The 26,074-nt window shown below is 37.1% G+C and overlaps 1 protein-coding gene across 1 annotated transcript in view; it reads left to right on the top strand.

Moving 5' to 3' along the window:
- PREX2 (phosphatidylinositol-3,4,5-trisphosphate dependent Rac exchange factor 2) overlaps window positions 1-25,355 on the top strand; it is a 237,988-nt gene extending 212,633 nt beyond the window's left edge. Inside the window, exons 38-40 of the mRNA XM_033126386.1 lie at window positions 7,592-7,694; window positions 13,625-13,692; window positions 19,641-25,355. Coding sequence (XP_032982277.1) covers window positions 7,592-7,694; window positions 13,625-13,692; window positions 19,641-19,686 — 217 coding nt within the window. The 3' untranslated portion in view covers window positions 19,687-25,355. The remainder of the gene's footprint in view (window positions 1-7,591; window positions 7,695-13,624; window positions 13,693-19,640) is intronic.
- Window positions 25,356-26,074: the final 719 nt, after the last annotated feature.

Raw genomic sequence — 26,074 nt, 5'->3', positions numbered from 1 at the left:
CTGCACTAGCACACAAAAAAAGTAACATACTTATCCAAGTGTCTCAATTCTGTGATTGCACAAAATAGTCAAAAATCACTGCTCAAGTAACTTTTGAAGCAGCAACATGTATCCCTAAATTCATTGACTCCAGTGGGTTTTGTTTTTAGGGAACAGTTTTTAGTCTTAATTGAGTATGTAATATTATCGAGGAATACAATAGAAATTTTTAAAGTAATGTTTAGTCTCATCCTCAATTTTTAAAATTTGGGGAAATCAAAACAGTCTCCCTTGCTCAAGGTTGCCTTTTCACTTTTCATTACTTTTTAAAAATCTCTTCACTTCGACGTCTACCTAATGTTAATTTTTGGCAAATTATTGTGGCTTAAAATTCAGAGATCTTCATTACATTAGGCTTCCAGGTCTTTTAGTTAATATGCCAGCTTATAACTAGAATCTGGATGCCCCTCCGCCACTAACAATAAGAAAACTTGGGATCACCCAAGAGATAGCAATATAATGATGAGCTACCAAGGAAAATGTCAGAATGCCTGACCGTGACTTGCTGAGAGTTAGCAAATAAATTCACTGTAAGAAAACAGAACTCAAAGCCATAAACCTCACGTTGTTCTGGTTTCCCATGTCAGCTTCAGTTACTACGTCACACTTGTGGCCCAAAAGGGGTGATGCATCTCCCCAAGTGTTCAGTTTAACACATTTCAACTCGTGGGAGATTGGCTTCCTTATTCAGTACAATTTGAATCAACATTAAATGAGGCAGTAGACCTCTGGAAGTTTTGAAAGGTAATTAGAGTAAAACTGATGTTTGTATCAGTTATCAGGGTAAATGACCAAATATGTAGGTGGTCCTTAGGTTTTGAGAATCTTTTATCTAATTTATTATAAAATGTCCTGTTTGATTTGTTTTTGAAAAGGATTTACATTTACATGTAACTTGATTCAAGATTTGAAGTCTTATAAACTAAATGTAGTGTAATAGATATGCCTTAATAAATAGTTGAAATACAATGTTTTGCTATTAGGCCAATGTAGGAAGCCAAACTTTGTCTCTCAATGAGACTTATTTGAAAGGTTAGCATGTTGATAATTTTGAACCCCTAGCATCCCGAAATAGGTCTGGCAAATAGACCATTTTACATGCTTTTCCTGATCTGTCACTCCACAGTTCCACATACAAAATAAAATTGATACCTAATGTCTAGGATCAGTTGGGACAAACACATGAAATAAAAGACTCATATTAGCAGGTGCCAAATATAGTCAGGTAAACTCTACTTCAACCAAACCCCAATTTATAAAAGAGACATGGGCAGAAGTGTGTTATTGAACTTCGTGCAATTATCTTAATCCTATGACATCATAATCTTACAAAAGAATTTACCACAGGGTTGCTTTAATGAATATCTCTTTAAAATAAAAAGTAGAAAGCTTTTATAAATAGTTAAAATACAGTGAGATTTGAGAAATTTGGGATTTACAAAAGCTCATATTGCTCAGATTTTCCAAATAATGTGTTCATATAGACCAGGAGTGTCCAAACTGCGGACCGTGGGCCACCTGCGGCCCACAATCCATTTTTAATTGGCCCGCAGCAAATTCCAAAAATATATTTAGTTTCCTTAAATAAACCAGGTGAGGCAATATGTGCTTCACCTCGAGTGCGTGGCCCGGCTGGTTGTGTATTTTACCTCATAGGGCCCTTGGTGAAAAACGTTGAAAAAAGTTTGGACACCCCTGACACAGACGGACGAACTGGATGAGCCCAGTAGCAAAGGGCAATGGAAATTTCATTGACACAAGCATGGCTGAGTGATCACACGCGTCGCGTCACATAGGTCTTGCGCCAAGATATTTTGAAAGTAGGAAAAGACACCTCCCAAATGGGCCAATGTTCCTGATTTGGGAAGAATTTTGTGAAATGGTACTGCTGACCACAAGCAGAAAGTTCTGGGTAGGAAGGAATAGGTGACGTGCTGAGAAGCCTGAGGATAAGGAGTTTCCTTTTGCAAACGTTGCCTGGAAAACAACTGAAGATGCTTTGAATATAATATAGATAGGATGTTAAGATTGGGTACTTAGTAAATTCCTTTGATAATTTGCTTAACAAATTGTTCTATTATGCCATATAACATCAATGTTGAGATTCTTTTCATACCAACCAAAAAAGAAATAAGAGACCCAGTTACTCCTAAAGTCTGATCCCCAATGCCATGCATGTTTAGACTCAGACGAATTCTCTAACTTCATCCCCTTCTCCTCTCTGTGTGCCCCAGAATATTCAGCTCCACACTTGTTCTTAAGTTGATATTATAAGTATCAACCCCAGGGCCTTTGCACTTGCTCTCCCTCAAATGGTCTTCCCAGTAAGAGCCCCTTTTCCTGCTATTCCACCGTATTCACTTTCTATTCCCCTACACAGGTTTATTTTTATGGATAACTTAGCACCACCTGATATTATGCATTTGTTTCTTTATTTTCTTTTTCCACTCACTAAAATTTGATCACCAAAAAGAATGGAGCTCAGCTTTGATTGCTGTTGCATCCCCAAGCACAGTGGAATGGATGAAGATTTTTTGGGGTTTGAAGTTAAGTGCTCTCTTTTTAAAAAAGAGTAGAAAATTACAAAATTGGAATGAAAGTTAATATTTATTTAAAATATGAGAAAAAACACATTATGAAATTTAAACGAACACCACAAGCATTTTAAAAATCTGAAATATAAAAGAATCTTTTTATTACTCAATTGCCTGACATACCTCTATAGACTTTTTTCCCCACATTTTTGGGTGACATACTTTTTGCCTCCTCAAATTATAAAAAATTTAATAGAATTTTCTATAGAGACTAGAAAAATAATTGTCTTTTCTTGGCATGGCTAATCAATTTTTTAAAATAATTATTCATAGCTTAGAAAAACCTTTCAGTGTCAACATTACTCCTCTATTGTCTTACTAATTTTTAAATGGTTGTCAAATAAGAGCCATGGTGTTTGGAAGAATATTACACAGAGAAATTTCTGGCTCTATGCATTTCCAAACTTGTTTCTCCTCCTCCATACACCTAGAAGTTCTGACAATTAAGGTCAGGAGCTCATCCTAGAAAAAGTGCTACATATCTCACTGTTACTACAGTCACTTTCAAAGTACTCCCATTGGGAAGCTATGCACCGACGCCAGCACCTAATCCACCCTTCAAAGCAATTTTTGAACTCTTTTTCTGGAATGGCCATCAGAGCTGTCATCGTATTACCCTTGATGTCCTGAATGTCATTAAAATGTCCTCCTTTCAATATTTCCTTTATCTTCGGGTGAAGAATGAAGTTATTGGGGGCCAGATCAGGTGAGTAGGGAGGGTGTTACAATACAGTTATTTGCTTACTGGCTAAAAACTCCCTCACAGACACTGCTGTGTGAGCTGGTGCATTGTCGTGATGCAAGAGTCATGAATTGTTGGTGAAAAGTTCAGGTCCCCTAAGTTTTTGACACAGCCTTTTCAGCACTTCCAAATAGTAAACTTGGTTGACTGTTTGTCTTGTTAGTACAAATTCATAATGAATAATCCCTCTGATATCAAAAAAAGTTAGCAACATTGTTGCAACAAGTTCACAAACTTAATTGTCAGACCTGGTACTTCCAGTCCTGGGTGCCCCAGGTTAGGAACTTACTGCATTACAGCCAGGGATCCTGCACCCCTTTTCAACATTGGGTGAATTTGCACAATGGGCAGTAGGGATAATCTGTAATCCATTCCTACAGCAGAATGCTTCATAACCTAATTATAAATGGAAGTGACTATGAATCGTATACATATGTCCCAGTAAACCTAACCTAAATACACCCCTAATTTACTTACTTTAGCTTAGTTCCAGAAATAACCATGGCCATTTGAACACTGCAAAACATGACAGAGAGTAGTTGGGCTTTAAAAAGATAGCAGTCATAACCATTTGCAATGAACACATTTTGCTTTTGCAAAATTTTAGAGCATATGACAATATAAACAAGTTCCTAGCGATCCATACAAGTAAGGGACCCTCAAATTTAACCTTTTGTAGCTTGATGGTAAATCCACTTCTGCCAGCAGCTAATGGAACTTGTAGGTACAAAGTAGACACTCAAAAATATTTTTGGATGGATAGAGGGATGGATAAATGGATGGATGGATGAATAATAAAAAGTACTCTGTGTGTCTTCCTTAGCATTGCTAAATCAAAGTGCCTTTCAAATTAAATTGGACCCATTAGCTACAGGTCACATTTATCATATTAAAACTATGCTAAATTTCTGAGCGATGTGGGATCTATTTTTAATATGAAATATGTCAAGAAGATTTATTCATTGTAAGCACAGATATATTGACCCTTTGCTTTTTCTTTCTATGGGGAATTTCGTGATTTCTGCATAATTTTGCATCCCTGTCAGGTACACCTCCTCAGGAGTCTGCCCTAAGCAGAGCTACTACTTTGAATGTCTTACTACTAAAATTATGAAACAACTTTCTTCAATGTATATGTTACATTTACCTTTTTATGAAGGACGATTTCTACTCTGGTTTTTGTGTGTGTGTGTGTGACTCCCAGAGAAAGAGTTGTCTAACATTTTTTGAAGTGTTATTGCAGCTAAAAGGAGTTGAAACATCAAAGGCCCATACTTTCCAGGACAGTGTAAAAATATAGATTTATTTAAATTTTAGTTTACGGTCTAATGTTAGAACAGAGATAGTGCCAAAATGGAAATTGGTTCATCAGACAGGAAGTCTTGTACTGAATGGGATTTGCTTAGGATTCTGACTCTCTTGCCTGGGGTTAGCATATCCGTCTCACTGGTAATCAGAGAAGTAGCTACAACATCAAATGATCTCTCATGAAACCTGACTGCGTATATGCTTATATACCATTGAAAAACCTTGTGCCACTCTCGGGACCTAGAATTTTTCAGCGAATGCCAGAATTGAAATGCTTCCTGCAAATGCTGATTTTTTTTTTTCTTTTCTTCACTTGACATTCAGATTGAGATAGCTGAGCAAAGATAAAAAGTTACGAGGCAAATAGTGTCATATTGGCAGAGAAATTGTGGATTTACGACTAGGCTTTCTTTCACAAGCTTAATTTGGGAGGATGGATTTCTATGATGTTGTCATCGAAAAACTAGGTCTCCTTGGGAAACATCAACTGTGAATCAAATACAAGCAATATTACCCACACTGACCTGGTTGTCTCTTTTAAAAAGTTTTCACTTTTAAACACTTTTGCAAATTAATCTTGGGACCTAGATAGAATATACACAGTGGTTAGTATGAAAAGGCAAGTTAGATGAAGCCATCTGTTTTGCTGGTGGAAGAAAATATACCTATCCATTTTAAGGTAGATTTTTCTGTTAGGTGATATATGTATGATTGGTTCTAAAGAAGTGACACTTTACAGTACCCTGTCAGAGAGCACGTTACTGGCCACAGTGATTGATTGGGAGATTACAGTTAAATCTTTTAAAGTGTCTGGCAGATAATTTGCTGCAGTCATACTGTTTACTGCATGAGAAAATAAATCAGTTTAAAAGGATTAAGAAAATGGATGAAAATTGTAGGTGGCCCGTCAAAAATCTTTCACAATGAGTATTCATTATGAGTAGGCAAGTCATGCTTTATCAGGAAACATGGAGATACTTCAGTGTGATTAGAAAAATGGTGAAGACTTTTTTTCTTAGTTTCATTCAACTGGTGTGATGAGCATTATTGATTAAAATGTTAGGATCAATAAGGAGTTAAAATTGGAGTAAAGGAGAGCCTAAGGAGGAGGAAAAGGTTATGGTCTGTCGAGTAACCTAAGAAATGGTTTGTAAAAAATTGATTTTTAAATATGAGCTGTCAATGATACCTCTTGGCTTTCATTGGCATATACGGTCTTACAGCGTGCAGGTATGTGTAAAATTACAATATATACTCTTATCAGACTCGTACACTAAATATTTGTAAACATTGTGTACTGCTAAAATCTACAAAATTAGCCCATTTGAATATGTGTTATTAATGCTTTCTAGAGAATTCTCTGTAATGTTGCTGAGGGAGCTGCTTTTCAAGTCATTTAACAGCCAATGAAACGTAACGTGTTTCTCCTTAGATGCGATTCTGCACAATAACACAGTTGCACTTCATCAAGTTCTTTCTAAAATCACAGCAGTAATGTTTTAAATACCTTTCTCCTCTTTTTCTTAATTCATCAGCATGAAAATTGACCAAATATATTAGACTCCAGAGTACAGTCTCATAACCAGGGATGAAAGGGTTAGATAGTCCTCACATATAAGCACTTGCATTATAGAATTTACTTTCATTTGTAGGGAGAAACTAAACAGAGCGAGAAAAATACACGTGTAAAACATCAAAGCACCATCAAAGGTGGAGGTAAATGCAGACATGGAGAAAAGACAATCAAAATACCAATAAACTGAAAAGTGAAGTAAAACAAAACCCACTAATATGAATTTTAGGGAAAACATCTAAAAGTAATGAACATTTTTATTAGATGTATAGAAAAAACAATTCAGAGACTAGCACCTGAAAATGTTAACAAATAGTGAAACATAGGCTCCAAGAGTTGCTATAAAGAAAAATATGGAAAAACATAAAAGCAAAACCTTTAAAGGGAAAGAAAAGGAGAAAGGTTCACTAATCACTAAGTTCAGAGACTGAATTTTGAATTTTCCTGGGGTTGCTCTGGGCACCACATTCCTGTATAACTAAATAAAAGTTCCTTTTTAAAATTTTACAGTCTTTTAGATTGGATCCTAGAAGCACACTTTCTTTTAAAAATCAATTCTGATCTAATTTCACTGCTTATTTTTCTAAAATATTGGGCGTATATCAGTATAAATTATCAATATGTTGAAATGAATGAAAAATATTAGGAAATCATTTTAAAATTACATAAAATATCACTGAAGAATAATATCTGATAATAAAGTCCATTAGAATTCTGCTTATTTAATTCCCTGTGTATAAACTTTCACATAAACATAGTTCATTATAGGTTTGTTTTAAACTTAAATACCTAATTTTGGACCCCAAGAGCATAGCTTTATAATCTATTTTTAAACACCACACCCATGTTCTGTGTAGGAAAATCAATGGTTCATTGTCCCGTCGCTTTGATTTTGGCTGGAGTTTTCCAATTTTGAATGTAGTGTTGGGGAGGAAAATTAATTTTCCCTCTACTCTTCTGAGTTATAATCTATTTTTAAACACCACATCCATGTTCTGTGTAGGAAAATCAATGGTTCATTGTCCCGTCGCTTTGATTTTGGCTGGAGCTTTCCAATTTTGAATGTAGTGTTGGGGAGGAAAATTAATTTTCCCTCTACCCATCTGAGTTCTTAGCTGAGATCCCTGTAATAAAAGACAGATTAACAAGAGAAAAACAAACGGATGTTTGTTAACATGTATATATCATGTATACCTGGGAGATACCCAAGGGGAAATAAGTCACTCTCTAAGGTGGCAGGTTTTGGGGTGGCATATTCTGTTTCCCTGCATTAAGTATCCCACACTGTCTTGAAGTGCTTAGCAGGAACCGATGGGATTTGACTTGCCTTTACAGGTGCACCCTGAGCGTGACCGTGGAGCAAGCCATCATTCTGGCCAGAAGCCACGGACTGCCTCCGCGCTACATTATGCAGGCTACCGATGTGATGCGGAAGCAGGTAAGGGTCACAGATATTTGTAGGGAGTCGTTTTGCAGGAGCTGGATTGGAAGGTTCCTTTGTTTATTTATCAAGTGTTTGACAGGTGCCTGCCTGTGACAGGCACTTTTCCAGGCTCAGAGGGTAAGTGGTGAATAAGAAACACTCCCAGGGCAGAAGACAACACGGATTGCCATATGAGGATTCTCCAAGAGACTTAGACAACCTGGAGGAAAGGATGTCTAAGAGGTAACTGGAGGGAGGAAAGGGAGTTAGTCATGCAAAATGAATGGATTTGGGGCTTCTATAAAGGCTACTAGAAAAGGACATGTCCCACTCTCTGGGAATTGCAGGTGATTTAGGAAAGCTCAGGGAATAGATTGGGGAAGAGAATAGGGGAAAAGCAGAGGAAAGAACTGAGGGTCCTGCATGCTTCTGGAGATTTCAAAGGGACTTACTTCTATGCCATACTAAGAAGTTTGTGTGTGATTCTGAAGATAAAGCACATACCTCAGATTTTCCTTCAGAGAACGAACAGCTGCTGTTGCACGGTCTTCAGGTCTCTGAAGTACTCATAGGTAAGCATATACTCTCTTATGAAGAGAATGAACCTTCTGTACAATAATCCCATAGAATCTCGAATGTGGTAGTTTGGTTTTTAAAATTCTTTTCGAAGACAGCAACCAAAATGTACTAATCTCTGACTTACTGATTATTAGGAAAATGTGCTTAATCTAGTAGAAAAGAGTAGAAAGACCAAAGAGGTGAAAAGACACCAATTTTATATTTAATTCTGTCACCTTTTCTTAGGGCTACCACAGAAAATTGCATTAACCAATCTCTATTTGCTGACTTGGTTTGAATAGCCTGGTGATAGCGACTTCATTTTTTAAGATTTGCTTTTGTAATTATGACTGCATTATTTATTAACGATGTAGTTGTACAACTCTCAGACAAAGGTAAGTCCCTGTGAGTTTGCTCCCATGATTACACTACAGCATGTTAACCAAGTCAAAAAAAAAGTACCCAGAAGGAGCCGGAAGTGAGGCCAGGCCGGCCTGGGGGCCCCAATGCCCAGATGAGGCCCAGGAAGTGCACGACCATTGGTGCTTCCGGTTGGGAAGCCCAGAGCTGAAGATTGAAAACCCAGATGTCACGAGGTCCAAGAGAGATTTGCTAAGTGAAGATTCGATCCGTGAGAAACACGTGACAGACACACTGTGATTTCTCTGGAAAAGGGCAAATACAGATGCAAACATAGCAAGTTTCGGAAGGATTTTGGGGTGGATATACAACTTCAATCTTAAAAAAATAGTCTTGTGATTAGTCATAGCAGGATTGGGATTTGGGTGCTGAAACATACAGGAAGAGACTAACCTTTCTGTTTCACGCTGTTGCTATTAGGTTGGTGCCAAAGTAATCGCGGTTTAAAAGATTAAAAATACTTGCAAAAACCTCAATTACTTGGGCACCAACCAAATATTAGAGTTAAGTTTGCAATCAGACTTGCAGAAGCCATCTCAAAATTACGGTTAATGGCAGACTAAGAGACTGGTATTAACCTATTTTTAATAATAATCCTGTAAACTGACAATTACGTGTTAATCCAGCAAATTGGCAATTACATGTATATTCTTATTATATGGACTTAAGTACTCAAAACCTTTGACTTCTTATAACTGAAAATGAGGATAGACAAAATAGAGACAGAAAAATAGGAACAATATTATCTAGGTTTTAATGACTTGTTTAACTGGTGCAAATCTCTTTAAAACATAACATACCTATTGTATTCATTTGTGTTACTATATATTTATAAAATATAACTTAAAAAGACTAAATAGTTATGAAATTCTTATAAAATCGTGATTGATTTCTAAACTGCACTATTTTTCTGTGTTTATCACTCCTTTCTTCTATTTTTTAAAATAAATACATTTAGAATTGGAGGTTCCTCTTTCCTTGCTTGTTTCTCTGCTCCAAGTTTTAATGACATCTCCAAGTCGGTCTGAGAGACAAAAAACTATTTCTACCTTCTTGGTGAAAAGCAATGGAGCCTGTGGCCCTCTCTTTAGAGAAACTGGGGTAGACTGGTGCACAGAAGAGACTTTTGCAATATTCCTTCTTTTGCTGATCCTTTGTCCAGTATTCAGCAATTATGGGCAGTGGGATTAATGGCTGGGATCCAGTCCACAAGCCAACTCTTACCCACTTGGACTCTGAGTAGACAGAACACAAGTGTAACCAAAGATTGCACTGTCTGTTACTTTTGCCTTTCAACCATTTAGACTCAACTTTCCAGAAACTAAATGGTTAGAATATTTACTAGGTTAATGAATTACATTTTCTAAGATCTTCAGTTTCTTTTTTAGGAAGAAGCTTTTCAGCATGATTTATTGTTCTTATTTCTTATCTGTAGCATAGTTTTCACATACAGATTTTGTATATGTACTTTGCACAGAGTTGTTGTTTTAATGAACTAGTTGAGAGAGAAGGAAAGATAAGAGATAGAAGGAAGCATACTAGGCTCCTTACAACTTTTTGGTAATGATTATACTAATGCTCGATAGCACTTTGACATAATCACCTGATTTGATTAATGAAAGACTTGAGGTCGACGCTTCCATTGACATTGTATACTTAAAGTTTTCTATCCTGCAAATTAGACATCCCAGGTATTCTTTGGTGGAAGCCTACCCCAAAGTTCGTTTCTTTTTTGTTTTGTTTTTGACCTTTTTAATTAAAACTGGGATTCCAAAGAATGTTGGCTCTTTAGCTATATAGTATCAGAGCATTACACAGGGCACTTAAGATGAGGGGCAGGGATGATGCACCCCCTGCCTAATGCTATGGGGACACATGTGTAGGGAAATCGCCACACAGGTGGCAACAGGCAAGTGCTCTGAGGGATGTACGACCTCTGTGTGTCGGGACATAAAATGGAACAAATAAGTAAGTAGATTGTGAGCCCCTCAATGGCTGGGACACTGAATATATTTCCTTTTGGTGTTACAGGTTTCCAGAATAGTACCTAGCAGAGAGGAAATGCTAAGTGACATTTGTTCAATGAATGAGTTCTAAGTAGGATAACTGGAAATAAGGTTTCCTGCAGAAAGTGAATATATTATGATAGTGCCTGAGAGCACAGATTCTTGAGCCAAACAACCTCGGTTTGAATCCCAGCTCCAGTGTTTACTGTCTGTGTGGTTTAGGGCAAGACTTTTAACCTCTCTGTTACTTACCTTTCTCATTATTAAAACAAAGATAGTAATAGTACTTATAGTGTTGTTGTGAGAGTTAAATAAAGAAATATACTTAATGCACTTAAAACAGTACTTGGTATAGTGAATGGCCAATCAATTACGAGCACAGATGATACTTGATTGGTGCCTGGCAGGATAAATGTGATGTAGACATTTGTAGACAAATGTGAAGAGGACAGACAGGGTGTTAGGCTGAGGGAGCAGCAGAAGCAGGTGTAAAACAGAAGTAGCTGGCATGCTGAGTGCATGGAGAAATGCATTGTTGAGTTTCAAGTGGAATGTGTTTGGCTTGATGAGCGTCAGTTTTATATGAAACATTTTAAGAAAGCAAAAACCTTTATATAAATGATTTAATGGAATATTATGAGACTAAAAACAAATATTGTACTGTAGTTTGTAAATCGATTTTTCATAAGGATAAAATTTAGAAATTCTAAGACGAGTTTATATGTAGATAAGATTGAACAAATACTAAGACTGAACCCAAAAAATATACTATAAATAATAACGAGAGTAAAGTTTCTGACTGAGAAAGAACGTACAAATGAGGAAAGGAAGAAGGCTGGCATCCAGAATCAACCCTGTGGTACTGGATTGGAATCAGAGGTATTTGTTTGAACCGGTGGACACATGCATGCACACGTGCACACGCGCATGCACACACAGATAGATGGAGACATAAATATAGATGTTTGAGTGTGTTTGCATCTGTCAATTAGCTCTGTCTATTGAAGAGGCACAAAAACAGTTACACACCAGTAGTAGTAATAAGTGTACCCAGTGTCCAGACCTTCGGTTCTCAATATCACTCTTCATTAAAAAGAGCCAGGGGTCCTTGGAGACGTGGTTAATTCCCAGGTGAGACAGGGAAGATGAGATCTGGAACATTGTGAGGTGCCAGAAAATAAACAAGTACTCAGAAATTATGGGGGGTCGTATCAGCAGGACAGAAGAAGCAACTTGCAACAATTTGAACAACACATTATTAATAGCAAAAATATTGTATCATAACTCATAGACTAAATAAATATCCATGAACCCATACTGATTTAAATGAGTACTTGAATAAATAATTGGGTAGAAGGGATAAATCTTCTTCACAGAAGCCTTCCAATTCTTAAATACTGCAATACCATTGCCGGCAGGATGTGCCAGTGGAGGCTAAAATCAGTGAGCAAAAGTTCGAGGAGAAATAGGATATGTGCATAGTCTCATAGCATTTGCCCCCGCAACATACTTATCAGCTACAAAAAGAAGAATGGCAACTGGACAGTGGAAAAATCTGGCAAATACCACCTTAACCAAGTGGTGAAATTCATGTCACCTGTGATAAGATATAAGGACATCATATGATGTGGTCAACATCAGTGCACAGAGAAGGCGCAACATCACTTCTGGGATTTTCTTGCCCAAATGCATATCTTATATCTAATCATAAGACAATATCTACAAACCCAGACTGAGAGACATTCTGCAAAATAATGTCTAGTACTCATCCAAAACATGAAGGTATGGAAGAAAACAAGAACCCGAGGAACTGTCAGAGATTGGAAGAGACCAAGGAGACCTGAAAGCAAAATGCAATAGAGGGATCCTGATTTGGATCTGGAATAGAAAAGGGACCTTGAGGTGTGGGGGGATTTGAATAAGACGTGCAGCTTCCTTAATAGCATTGTACCAAAGTTGACTTCTTAATTTTGATCATCATGCTATGAACAAGTGAAGGGTTAATGTTAGATGGAGTTTACATGCTGGGCAAAGTGTATGAACTCTGTTCTGCTTTTACAACTTTAAGTTTAAAATTACTTCTAAATAAAGAAGTTTTCTTTAACTGCTTAATTGCGATTCCTAAATTCCTTTCCATTAGTCTTTATTCCACCCCACCCCTTTTGAGAGAATATATTCTTTTTTTTTTTTCCCCTTCTTTCTTCCTTTCCTGTCGTTCAGAATTGGCAGCAGGAGAGAGAATTTCAGAGTTTTTTAAACCACTTTTCTTCATCTGTTCTCAGCCCTATATCCTGGTGTTCGGTTCTGTGTAACAACCAGTTCCCATTAGGAACTGAACAATGATTATAACTTCATTCATGAACTTGACAGATTATAAAGACATTTTCATTGCTAAATACATTGCCTTTGTACTATAAACTTTGAGGCAAAATTCTTACAATTTCAGAGAGCCACATACACGTATCTTGTCCAGAAATTGCTTTAGAACTATTTAAGAAAATATTTTCTTGATAAGTGCTATGATGTTTAAAATAGCTAATTATTCAGCTAAGGACAAAATGGTCATATGAGTGTGATAGAACTCTGATTTCTGTTCCACAAAAGTGGGGGCACAGCAGATATTTACAGCTTGCTCATTTCTGACTGTCTTCAGTATTGCTTGCTTCTCAGAATAAATACATAGAAGAGACACTGAAACTGCTACTTAAACTTACTTTGAATGATTTAGATGGCTATTTAAATACATATCAATCGTTTGAAATAATATACAAGTGTATTTTGATTTTTTAAAAGAATTAATTTTGAAAATGCTCAGATGATGATTTTCTCTTTCTCCTCACCCAGTCTCTTGACGTTAATTATATGATTGGAATAAATATTCTATACTCAAATGTTAATGGTATGTTAAATAATTACTAATGCAATGTAGAGCTAAGAGTGATTTTTCCTTACTGCTTTCAGGGAGCAAGAGTTCAGAACACAGCAAAGAATTTGGGAGTGAGAGACCGGACCCCACAGTCTGCTCCCCGGTAAGTGACTCCCCAGGTCTGCTCTTTCCCAAAGGGCTCACCACCCTTTCCCAGGCAGTGTCACTTACAGCTAATGCAGCTTCTCTAGGCTATGCCCGGTGTAGAGCTGATTACAATCATGGAAATTGGCCTTGTAAACATTTCGTGGCTAAATGTGATTAGGCATCAACACTCTCAGAGTGAAAAGGAATTTTCGTTGAAGCAAATTACGAGGTAGGAGTCTTGACATTATTTTATTTTGCAAGTTCCATCATGAATTCAAAAACAAAAGTCCACACAGTTACTACGAAAATTTATATTCCAACTATGCCAAACTTCCATAATGCCATTTTCATTTATACTTTTATGACTGCACATGCTGTTACCTCTGGCTTGATTGCCTTTCCCATCTGTGTCCATATGAAAAACTGTTTAACCACAAAACCCAATTTAGATGTTCATTTTGTCCTTGAATTCTTGGTTGAGTTTCCTTCCTCTTTATGCTCCTTTCACACCTTGTATTTTAGATCTATTATAGCCCTGATTATGTTGCAATAATATATTGTTCCATGTCTCTTTGCCCAATCTGAATGTGAATTCTTTGGAGGCAAGGGATATTTTTTCTGGATTTTATTCATTGCTCATCATAGTGCCTGCATACGAATATCCGAACTGATTTCAAGAATGTGTCAATGAATAAATGAATGACTGAGCTTTTTGTTTGTTATTATACCAAATAATCACAGTTCACATATCATCATAAGAAAGGACTCTAGCCCACCTTTAAAATAAATGAACATGGGAACAGCCATCAAAGAAATGTTGTTCATTTGATTTCCCTGGTGACATTAGGGTTGGCAGCCATCTGTCTTATAATAGGGCAAAGTGAAATAATTTCCTTTGCATTTGATGGTTTTCATACATTTGCATTTTAACAAAAAGTAGGCTCCTTAAAGCATGGTCAAGACACTCTTTTACCAGAGTGACAATGATGATTGCAGCATTGGTGAAGTTATATGTCATTCTGAAACACTTGTGGGCAGTGACACTACTTTCAAAAGGCGAGACATATTTCCCCTTTGAAAATGGATGGAGTGCTCGTGTTGCATTTGTTTTTAGTGCCGATTCCTAACCCTCGTTAATCCTCAAGTCTTGTTAATGTTATCTTTCATGGTTGAGTTGATTAGAATCTAAGGCTTTCTATTGCTGAAGAATCATTTCACATAGGCATTTGCTCTCTCGTACCTTGAGCAGACATGGTGTATTTGGATAATAGACCCAATGAAGTGTAAAAATTCCAATAAGAAAACAAGATAACGGCTCAGCAAGGTCCTCTTAGCTGGAGCTTATAAACAACAATAAACAGTGGTGTGAGGTAAGACTTCAGCATCCTGATCAATAAACCAATCCGCAAGCTGAATACAAGAAAAGAAATGGATGAACTCACTCTCTTCTTTATTGGATTATGTTTTAAAACACTTGAAATGAAATGCAATAAAGTGTGCCAGCTGTAAAGTTGATATTTTTCACAATGAACGATAGCCCTGAAAGCAGAAAGCTAGAGTAATTTTTAATTTTTTTTAAATGTATTATTTCATTCACTCTACAAATGTTTATTGAGAACATAAAAAATGCAAAGCACTCTGCTATGCCCCATGGAGAAAGTAACATGAGATAGAAATAGTTCTGGCTCTCAGTGAGTTTTTGGGTAAAGCAATGAGATGAGTAAAACATAACTACGCAAAACTGTAGAATGTAAGAGAGTTCCAAGGACCATACAGTAGCTGGGACCCCTCCCAGCTGGGAACCAGGATCCCTGCCCCAAAGACAAACCGAAGAACATCTTTGGCTCTTAAGGCCAGGCCACCCAAGGCAAATCTGGGGTAATGTTTCTGCAGATATCTTTATGCAGGTAAAGTTTGCTTTTTCTTCCTGAGATAATGTTTGGTTCAACTCTCCAATTAATCTCTTCGTAGTTTTCCTAAAACCAACCACTGTCTTTTATTTTTTTAAATTTACTCAGCAACCATATATTGAATTTCTGCTATGTGTTTGTAGATGTCAGGTGCTTTGTTAGAAATCAGAGATAAAGATAAAGTCTCTTCCACCAGTCACTGACATGCGCAGTAGAGTGACAATTGAATAAAATGAAATTAATATACAGTGTATATGAACTGTGACAGAAATAGGCACAGATTGCCACGAGAAGACAGAGAAGGGGTATATAACTCAGCCTAGGGATGGAGAGTGGAGGTTGCAGAATGTTCCTGGCCCAGTCAGATGCCCTATAGAGCTGATGCAGTGACCCCCAAGGCCTGAAAAACACATCGCATTCTGAGAAATGCACCTAGATCTCTGACGGATGTTTGATTGTGATTTTTGAGTTAGAGAGATACAAAGTGAGGCTGGGGACGTGGGGTGGGCGGGGCTAGATCAGGAAGAGGCTTGTAGGAGATACTGAAGCATTTTTATTGTAATGTGAAGACAATAGGGAAGCATTAATAAATAACCTACCTATCTAGAAGATTTAAATTTTAGAATTTATCTCTGGCAACATTGGGGGGATCCATTTGAGGACAGCTAAGACAGGAGCTTTAAAGATTATTATAGTATTGAGGATAAAGACAAGAGGATGGATTAGAGAGACATTTAGAAGACAGAATTAATAATCTTTGGGCACTCATTGAATGAAGGAGGTTAGGGAAAAGGAAGATTCTAGGATGGCCACCAAATCTTTGGCTTGGATGACAAGGGGGTGAATTGCTCTAGTCACTGAGAGAGTAGATACAGGAAAAAGAGCATCCACAGTTCCACTATCCTCCGTTTCAGTTACCCGTGGTCAACCACAGTCCAAAAATATTAAATGGAAAATTCCAGAAATAAGCAATTCATAAGTTTTAAATTATGTGCCTGAATGCATCTGAATAGCATGATGCAATCTTGTGCCGTCCTGTCCAAGACATGTATCAGCCTTTTGTCCAGCGTTTCCGCACTATCGATGCTCCCACCCATTAATCACTTCGAAGTCGTTTTGGTTGTCAGATCGACTGTCATAGTATCGCAGTGCTTGTGTTCACGTCACCCTTATTTTACTACATAACGGCCCTGAATTTCAAGAGTAGTGATGCTGACAATTTGGATGTGCCAAAGAGAAGCTGTAAAGTGCTTCCTGTAAGTGAAAAGGTCTGTTAGGTATATGAAAAACATAGTATATATGGGGTTTGTTACTATCCAGGGTTTCAGGCATCCACTGGGGGTCTTGGGACTTATCCTCCATAGATGAGGACAACTGTACAGGGAAAAGATGAAGTCCACTTGTTCCCGTTGAGACTAAGGATCAATGGCACATCCATGTGGACATGCCTTGTGGGCAGTACAAATGAGGTTCTTCTTCCTTCTAACTTTCATACATTGGCTCTTTATAGAGAGAGAACCATCTTCACCAAGAACCAAATATGTCATTTCAGAAGTAATGGTACGGAGGTCTTATTTTCTATTACATTACAAAATCTGAAAACTATTGTGTAATGAAAGCTTAATTTTGTATGTGTGATTGGAAGCCAGCATATTATCGTGGTTAAAAGTGAAAAGATGGTTTTGAGTCCCAGCTCCTGCTCTGTGAACGGATTCAAGTTATTTACCCTCTGAGACAATTTTCTCATCGGTATGATGCGTGTAAATTGCCTCACAGCAGAGAAGTTTTGATACTTTAGAGGCGTTTGCTTTGTGGTCTTCTTTAATACAACTTTTATTTTGCCATGTAGAAAGATCAAGGGCATGACTATAGATTGCAGTTTGAAAGTAGAATTCTATTCTCTGCAGATTTAGGTTTGGGCTGGGAATACCAGCCCCAAGATGGCTGCCTGAGCCCAAACTGGAAAAGAAGAAAGGGGAGCCAGGAACAAACCATTTTTGTGCAGGGCCACTGGTGTGTATGCACCCCAAAAATGTTGAGCAAACAGAGGCCTCCCATTTCCTAACAATTTAGCTGCCCCAAACCGAATGCTTCAGTTCAGAGTAGAAATCCAACTCTTACCTATTACATTTTACTTCCCTACTTTGTCTGCTTGTTCTAAACTCCCAAAGCCCCACAATATCCATAACTAATGTGTTTGAACTCAAATAACCCCGAGTCTTTTCCAAGAAGCCTCACAATGGCTTAATCTGTCCAGTTCTGCAGTGCCCAGCGCTATTATTTCATTAGGTGATCACAGGGAATAGCCTTTTCACCAGTTTGCAAGGCAGACCTTTCAAAGACTTGTCTTCCCAGTGGCACTAGTTACAATTGGTGGGACCGTGCAGAGAAAGGTAATGGAATGTGATGGCTCAGGCCAAATGTCACTGAGTAGGACATCCTCCATCCAGTTTACTGTTTCTGTGCTAGCAATAAGGCTAACGCCACAGTACCTTTTCACTCACTAGGCAGTACTTTCTGGGACATGAGAGGATAGAAGTTAAAGAGGAAAAGAACTTTCCCATTATTCTATTATTCCAGCCCCGGAAATGCAATTTGAAACACCATATCCTTTAGCTGAAAACGCAGCTTTGAAGTAGATCAGCTCATTTTCACGTATTCTTTTCTCTGGGAAGGATGAAATAAGCCTTTCTGATCTGATGTGTCCTTATTTCAGTATTCATTTTCTTCCATGGAGATGCCATGTGGAGCCCTAACCGCCTTCCAGACTGGAAATACGTTTTGCAAACCTCCAAGGCAAAAACCTCTTCTACGTGTCAAAATGGACTCGGAGAGTTCATTTTGTTAACTAGGTTTCTAACTCAATATTAAACCTTTTTCATTCTTCCCTCTCATTTAGAATTAACGTGGGATTAAATGTTGAAGGAAGAGGACATTTCTAATTCGCTAAATTTGTCAACCACTCATTTCAGCTGTGTTTAATTTAATCTGTCAAAGGGCGTGAATCACCACAGCTACCCCTGGGTGTGGAGTGCTTTGAAAAAGGAACAGAGTTGAAATCTGCACCTTATGTGTGTATAGCATTAGACTAGTTCTGAAGGAGAACCAGCGTGGCCGTGGGCACTAGCGAGGCCTACGGTGGAGTCCAACGTCCAGCAGCCTTAGGCCAGCTGGTATGATTTCAGGCCATGCCTGAACAGGTATGCACTGTGTGATCACTTTTGCAGCTATGTCCCCCTTCACTTTGTTTCTGGACTTAGGATTCAGCCATTGGGGAGACTGTGGAAGTACTAGAACTTGTGGAATCCTAGTGTGGTCCTCTGAACTTTGCCTCGATGCTGGATGGTCGCAAACAACAACTATACCTGGGATGCAAAGCGGGTGCATCTTCCCAGGTCCCAGCATCTCTCCCAGTTCAAATGGATTCCTAGACCCGCTTGAATCTCCGTTTGATTCTACTGTCAAGTGAGGAGGCGATGAGCAAAGCAAGGCCTCAATTCCTTAGGAAGCGGCAGCTAACTGTGCCTTTGATATTCAGGCTGCAGCACTCTGCCATATCCATATGGCACCAGCCTATCCATAACCAGCTGCAGCACCACCAGCATGGTGCAAAAGGAAGCAAATTTCTGAAACTGGTCAGAAACTCGGTCGAGATCCATGAGATAGATGCTATCTCGCTACAAGACAATCATTGTAGACATGGTGATAATTATAATAATGTCATCTCATGGAATTTGGAGAATCAATTTTGCTGCCAGCCTGGTGAACGGTGGGGGTGGAAACACCAGAGCAGAAGCAGCTGGTGTAAAAAGGGCAACATTGCTTAATCTGGAGCCATCTAGATGTGCAGAGAGACACTGGTGTTTTCTAAATACTAGAACCGAAATTTTGGAGTTTGCTAATTTGTATGTGATTTTTTTAAAATGAAATAGGCAACATGATTGTGACTCCCAAACCAAGAAATTATTATCAATGTATTTGTTATATTAATAAAAACATCTCCTGTAATGTCAATACGCTGGGCCACTGTCACAATTTCTTATGCCTCTTCTAGGCTGTACAAGCTGTGCGAGCCGCCTCCCCCAGCTGGAGAAGAATAAAGAGAACCTCAAGGAACCGAATGAGCAGAAGCTTCTGAACACTGGACTAGATAAAGGGCAGTCTGGCGAAACACTGTCCACTCAAGATAAAGACAGGATTTTTTTCTCTAAATCTTTCATCATGATGTAAATAACTCATATTCAGCTTGTACTTAGATATTTCTGCTGGGAACGGATAGATGTTCATTCAGGCAGTTCAGCTTCACAAACTGATTTCTCTTTGTATTGATGTGAACTCTTCATTTTTAGGGTCAGATGCATCCCTGGAAATTACAGAAGAAAAAAAAAGATACCAGAGGAAAAAAAATTAACCATCGTGCTTCCTCTCCCATTTATGCAAATTATTTTATCGTGTTCTATTTTCATCTTCTCCAAATGGTAACATGTAATAATGGATATTTTCATTTGAAGAAGGATGTCACTGAAGAAACATGGCCACATTTTCTAACTCATACAGAAATGATACAGACAATTTAGACGGGGTGTTGTAGGTTCTCAGTTCCCCTGCATCAGAGAAAGTCGTTTCTGCGTGAAAAGTGAAGAGCATGCTTTCCTCTTTCTAAGGACGTATTTCTCAGTAGAGGAGACAGCAATTGAGGCCTCCAGCAAGAACTTCTTCCAGCTGCTTTCAGGCGTCCTTTATGCTCTGGACAGTTCCAGAAGCTGGCGCTATTGTGCGTCTCGGAAAAGGGCATGGTCCCTTGAGCCATGTGTGCTGTGCGTGACAGAGGGGGCCAGGGTGTGCCAGGGATTGGGAAGGTGTGGGACGGAAAGTGAGGGTGGGAAAAATAAGCCTATTTAAAAACTCAACCGTTAACTTAGAAAGATACCTAAAACTCTTAGGCTTTCGTATGAGATGTCAGACTCTTAAGAGAATCCACCGTGCTGAGTATTTTTTTATCAAGGTATATATATAAGTTGTGAAAATAAAGCTTTATGTGTTGAACTTGAAAAGGACTATTAGAGATGTTGGTAATTTATGGAAGCACAAGATGTATTCTATTTTCATTCTAAAGTATATGTAATGTTTATCATTTCTATGTGGATAAAATAATATGGGTGTGTTAGCATGGTGAATATGGTAATATTGATTTGAACTCCATGATTTTCAAAACAATGAAAATGCCCTTATCAGGATTGTGATAATTATTTGGATTTAGCCTTATTTAGTATGTGAACTGCTTTTCATAGCTAAAGTATATAAAAACCATCGTTAAATTTTAATTTACAAAATTTGTTCGTGGTTTTGAAACTATCATTAAAAACCTTCCTCACTAGCAGTTGTGTATTAAACAACAAAAATACTGTTTACCTATGTATGAGATATTTATGCACCAGTCAAGGTAACAGTTATTTGGCACAGAAGTTTTTGAGACTTTTGCTATAAGGCTATAGTATAATGAAAAATAAAGAACATCAGAGTTTTCAAAGGAAAGGTTGAACACTTTGAATTTAATGAAGATATGACCCTAAAATGAATATCTATGTTAAGTATATCCTTAACTTAGAGCAATTTGACATTCTAGGTACTATCAGCGAGTGATCCTAAAGGTCCGTGATATTAGTACATTATGATTTTCCTGTACTATCCATTTGATTATGTTCCATGTAGGGCTAATGAGTGAGCAAATCTGATTAACCAGCAAGTTCTTTTCACATTATCATTACTGTTTTCTAATTACTCTCCTGGAAGCCGTAATCTCTCAGAGGGATGAAGGGTCACTTAAACATTTCAGTCGCACTTTGCTATGTTTCATGGGGGTAATTATCTGCTATTGTGGTATTTATAAATTAGCTTATTTTTAAGGATCTGCTTTCTGTGTAATATACTGTGTTTATTATTATTTTAAGGGTTCAACAGTGTAAGTATACCATCGACTTTAATAAGTGCTTGGCATTTATTAAATGGCCCAAAGTTAGTAATGGTTTATCTGATCATTACTCACTGTCAGTTTTGATTGTAATAACTATTGTAGATAAAACTTAAGTAATTCCTGGGTGCCAAGCAATATGTCCACGTCCTTCACCCCTACTTCGTTGTTATTTCTTCGCTCATTCTCATAAGGACGATTTGAGGTGGTCCTCTTTCCATCACCCCCTTTTTACAGCTGAACTAAGAGAATGGCCCAGTGATGTGGCCAAGACTACACGACTGCCAAGTGATAGAACCAGGATTGGAACCCAGGAAGTGTGCCTTCTGAATACATTATGCTGCTTCTCATTACCGCAAGAACTGGTGTAATATAACCAGTCATTTGTTAGTAAAGTTGAAATTCTGTGGCATGTGTTGCCATTCAATTATACATCTTATTATATGGAGAAACAAGGGAATGGAAATATGGAAAAGGCCTTTAAAATATGAAAATCTTAGAATGTGCTGGATATTTTACCATTCTAAATATACATTTTGAGGTAATCCAACGCTGTTGCAATCTGAAAAAGTGTATTTCTCATAATTGAAGATAACAGTTTTAGATATGTTTTGAAAGTCTGGAATGGTACATCATATAAAATTTGACTGATTCCAAAGCAGTAGTAACAGTAAAAAATGTCGAATGAATGAATGAAGACAATTTTTTCAATACCATAATATCCCTCCGTGTGACATTGGGCATTGAACTGGCCTTGCGTGTTTAGAAGAGATTCACCTAAATGCTCACTGACTCCTCTACAGCCAGTGTACCTTTACACCTTGCTGTAGCCTGCTAACAGTTCTCCCAAGTTCTGAGTTTTGGCATCTGCCTCTCTCTACCTGAAAGGGAAGTTCATGCATAGAAATTTTGGTTCTTAACCTGGGGCCTGACTCAAAACTACTTGTTAACTTAACTAGTAGCTTATAAGCAATACATCTTAAATATTTTGTTACATCTTACAAAGTTTTCTAATATTAAATATTACAAAATTTAATATAATATTAGAAGTATGGGCAATTTTAGGAGACTAGAATTTTACGTCTATTCCCAATTAATATTTAACACGGATGAGAGAGTGAAGAAAAGAATTTCTGTACTAGTTTTCCTTATATTGGATATGTAATGTTGATTTTAGAATATAAGCTTTATTTTATGAACCAATACCCCAATCTATTTTCTGTCTCTTGAAATCATATTTTTCCAGTGGCTTAAATTCATTGGCCACCCTTCTTGCAGCAACAATGTTCAATGTAAAATTAGTTTAATTTCTTATGATACTATAATAAAGTTAGCCCTTGAACAACACATGTTTGAACTATGTAAGTCTACTAACACATGTTTCTTTTTGAATAAATATAATACTATAAATGTATTTTCTCTTCCTCATGATTTTTTTAATCACATTTTTTCTAGCTTTATTGGAAGAATACAATATATAATACACTTAACATACAAAATATGCATTAATCAACTGTTTATGTTATCAGTGAGGCTTCCAGTCAACAGGAGGCAATGGATAGTTAAGTTTGAGGGGAATCAAAAGTTAAATGCAGATTTTGGACTGTGTGGGGGAGTTTCTGCACCCCTAATCCTTTCTGTTGTTCAAGGGTCAGCTGAATATGATATTGCAATGACATCGGTTCTGATTCTATTCATTTAAATTTTGTGTTAGTTAAATTCAGAATGTAATGAAATTGACCTTGGCTCTAACTGTAAAAGCCAAGAAAATTGATGGGTGAAAAAATACCGAAGGGCATACTAACTAATTTTAGAAAATAAACTATAAGTTATACAGTAAAAAAAAAAAAATATATTGACTTGGAAGCATTCAGTTGAAAGTTACTCCATGTATTTGAAAATATATATTTGTACTTAAAATACTAATGTATTCTTCCATTAGTTAATGTAGGTTTTTTCCTATAGAGCATGATTTAGTGCAGATTCCAGGGCATATTTTTATTCACTTGTCTTTTTGAAAACAACATAATTTTGGAATGAATAACCTTTAAGTCATTTTACTTTACATTTTACTTCTAAGGACATTTTTAGATTTTCTTCACTAGTGGTATTGACTAATATTGAAACTAACCTTTTAGTCTGTGACTGAATTGTTTCTGAATTTTTGGAAACTGTTGAATTTTTAGAGACTTATTTTTAAGTGAATTATTACACTGAATTATAGTTTAATGACTTTCCCAGAGCCTGTAATTGTTATTTCATTAACATGCAAATAGATTAACCAATTTGCTGACTGAATTGTCAGTTGTCCTGCTTCAGTCTAGAAAGGCAAAAGCTTTTCAAATGGTGTAGGGTGATGTAAACTTTGATTAAGAAAAAAATATTCTGCATTCCATCAGGGTTTTGAAGTTTCAGTGATGAGCCTCAGAAACGTTCACCCTGTATGAAGCAGAAGGGATGGGTGAAAGTTACAAAAGGAGTCTGGGCCAAGAAGGGGTGCAGGCTGATTCCTTTACCATCCAGCGTCCACAGTCTCCTTAGGTGCTGCAGTTTCATAACTGTTATTCATTGGACTTTGGTTGTAGAAAACTTTCACTACTTTAGAGCTCTGCCTTTAGCAGTGATCTCAGCATATGGCCGAGTTGTGTGTGCATGGCAGACTATTTGGGATGGCCTGTGACTCCTCTAGCTGTTACCTGGACACACGGCCTCCTTCACACAGGATCGCTTGCTTCTCTCACTGAGAAGAGACATCTAGAGTCTACTAAGATACATAAAGATACATACATTTTGTATACATTATATTTACTAAGTTTTTGTTTTTATGAAAATGCAGCATAAAAATTACTTAGATTCTTACGTCTTGTTTTGGACGAAGACATGACATACGGAGTTGTTCAGTATACTGAATGTGTTTTGTTGACATCAGAGTTGTCTAAATACACAGGAAACACAACTTCTGCTCACTGACATTAGTTTGTTAGTCAATCTGGAGTCAATTTACCTGACGTTGCTATCCAAAAGAAATAGCTGATGAGTAATAAAAGTGTTAAGTCTTTATATGATATTTTTACTAGAAATAGTTTTGGACAGCAAATTTGGGCTGCGCATAGCTGAATTAAGGCCATCCACTTGTGTATTCATTCAACAAACGTGTTTGAGAATTCGCTGTGTACAAGGCACAGGCAGTGGGCCTCCTGTATGTATTGGATGTGTTTGGTTTGAAAAGCTTCACAGTTTCTCTTCTGTGTTAATGATCACCTGTGTCTTTTACTTGAAATCACATTATTTGTAACGCAAACCTATTCTAATACGAGGGAGGTATATATGCTGTATGAAGTCAAGAACACTACGTTGATACAACACTTTAGAAAAGATACATTTAAATTTAAATATCTAATGCCTCAAGCAAATTTATTAGAGTTTGAGATGAATATATATTTTTGTAACTTCCCAGTAAATAACTAGAACATAGCTTTTGCTTAAAAAAATGTTATAAGTATTCATTTACACAGTATTCATTATTTTAAATCGTAAAATATCACATTGGTTCTATAAATAGTAATTCTTTTGAATGTATCCATATTTAACATTGTATAACACCAAAAATGATGACAAATTTCATTTGAATGTGCTGTTATAGTAGTCTACTGTTTCCTTTGTAAAATACACATGTAACATAGTTTCAATCACTCAGTATTTTTTGTATGGGTAAAATGATCAGTGTGCTATGTATTTTATATCATTTATTTTTGCGTAAAAAACTAGAATAGTAACATTGTATCATAAATGTCAATAATAAAGCAAAATATAGTATGATCATGTCAGCTTCTTTCCGTTTAAGTATAACCATTTCTTATTATGTTCTCATCTGTTTAGGAGACAAAACTTCACGATACACAGATTTTCACCCTTTAAGAGTTCACAGGCTCAATCGAAGAAAATTAATACACATATGAAACAAATCTGCAAATATGAGTGAAGATGAGATGTGAAGACAGTAAATGCTAGGAGGGGTCAGGAAAAGAAGCTTAATATGTGCTACAGCGTAGGACAGCTTCCTGGGAGATAAGTGATTTCTGTTCCCAGAATTAAGCAGCCAATCTGTCAAGATTTATTCAGTTCCTATTATGTATAAGCTCCTGTCTTAGTTGCTGAAGGTGAGGAATGCATATTATTCCCAAAGTCGGCAGTTGAAGAATTTGGTATATATAGATGACGAAGGCAGTGCACAAACCAAAATGTCAGCTACCAATCAGGGCCATACACACTGATGCAGACTGAGAGGGAAGTCAGTGAGATATGTGGACTATAGAAATACAGAGAATTTAGATCTCATCCAATATCTCTTTATTAGGCATCTAGGAACTACCAGGTATTGTGCTCAGTTCAATATTTAGTAATTAGAAACACATATATGGTTATTGTCCATGTGACGTTTACAGTCTAGATGGTAAAAACGTTGACCAAAAAAATATATGTATTTAAAAAAAAGATGACAGAAGGCTAGGTCAGCT

This window comes from Rhinolophus ferrumequinum, chromosome 14 (assembly GCF_004115265.2).
Source record: "Rhinolophus ferrumequinum isolate MPI-CBG mRhiFer1 chromosome 14, mRhiFer1_v1.p, whole genome shotgun sequence".
Classification (NCBI taxonomy): domain Eukaryota; kingdom Metazoa; phylum Chordata; class Mammalia; order Chiroptera; family Rhinolophidae; genus Rhinolophus; species Rhinolophus ferrumequinum.
The sequence above is the reverse complement of the archived record's forward strand: the minus strand, read 5'-3'. Positions and strand labels throughout refer to the sequence as shown.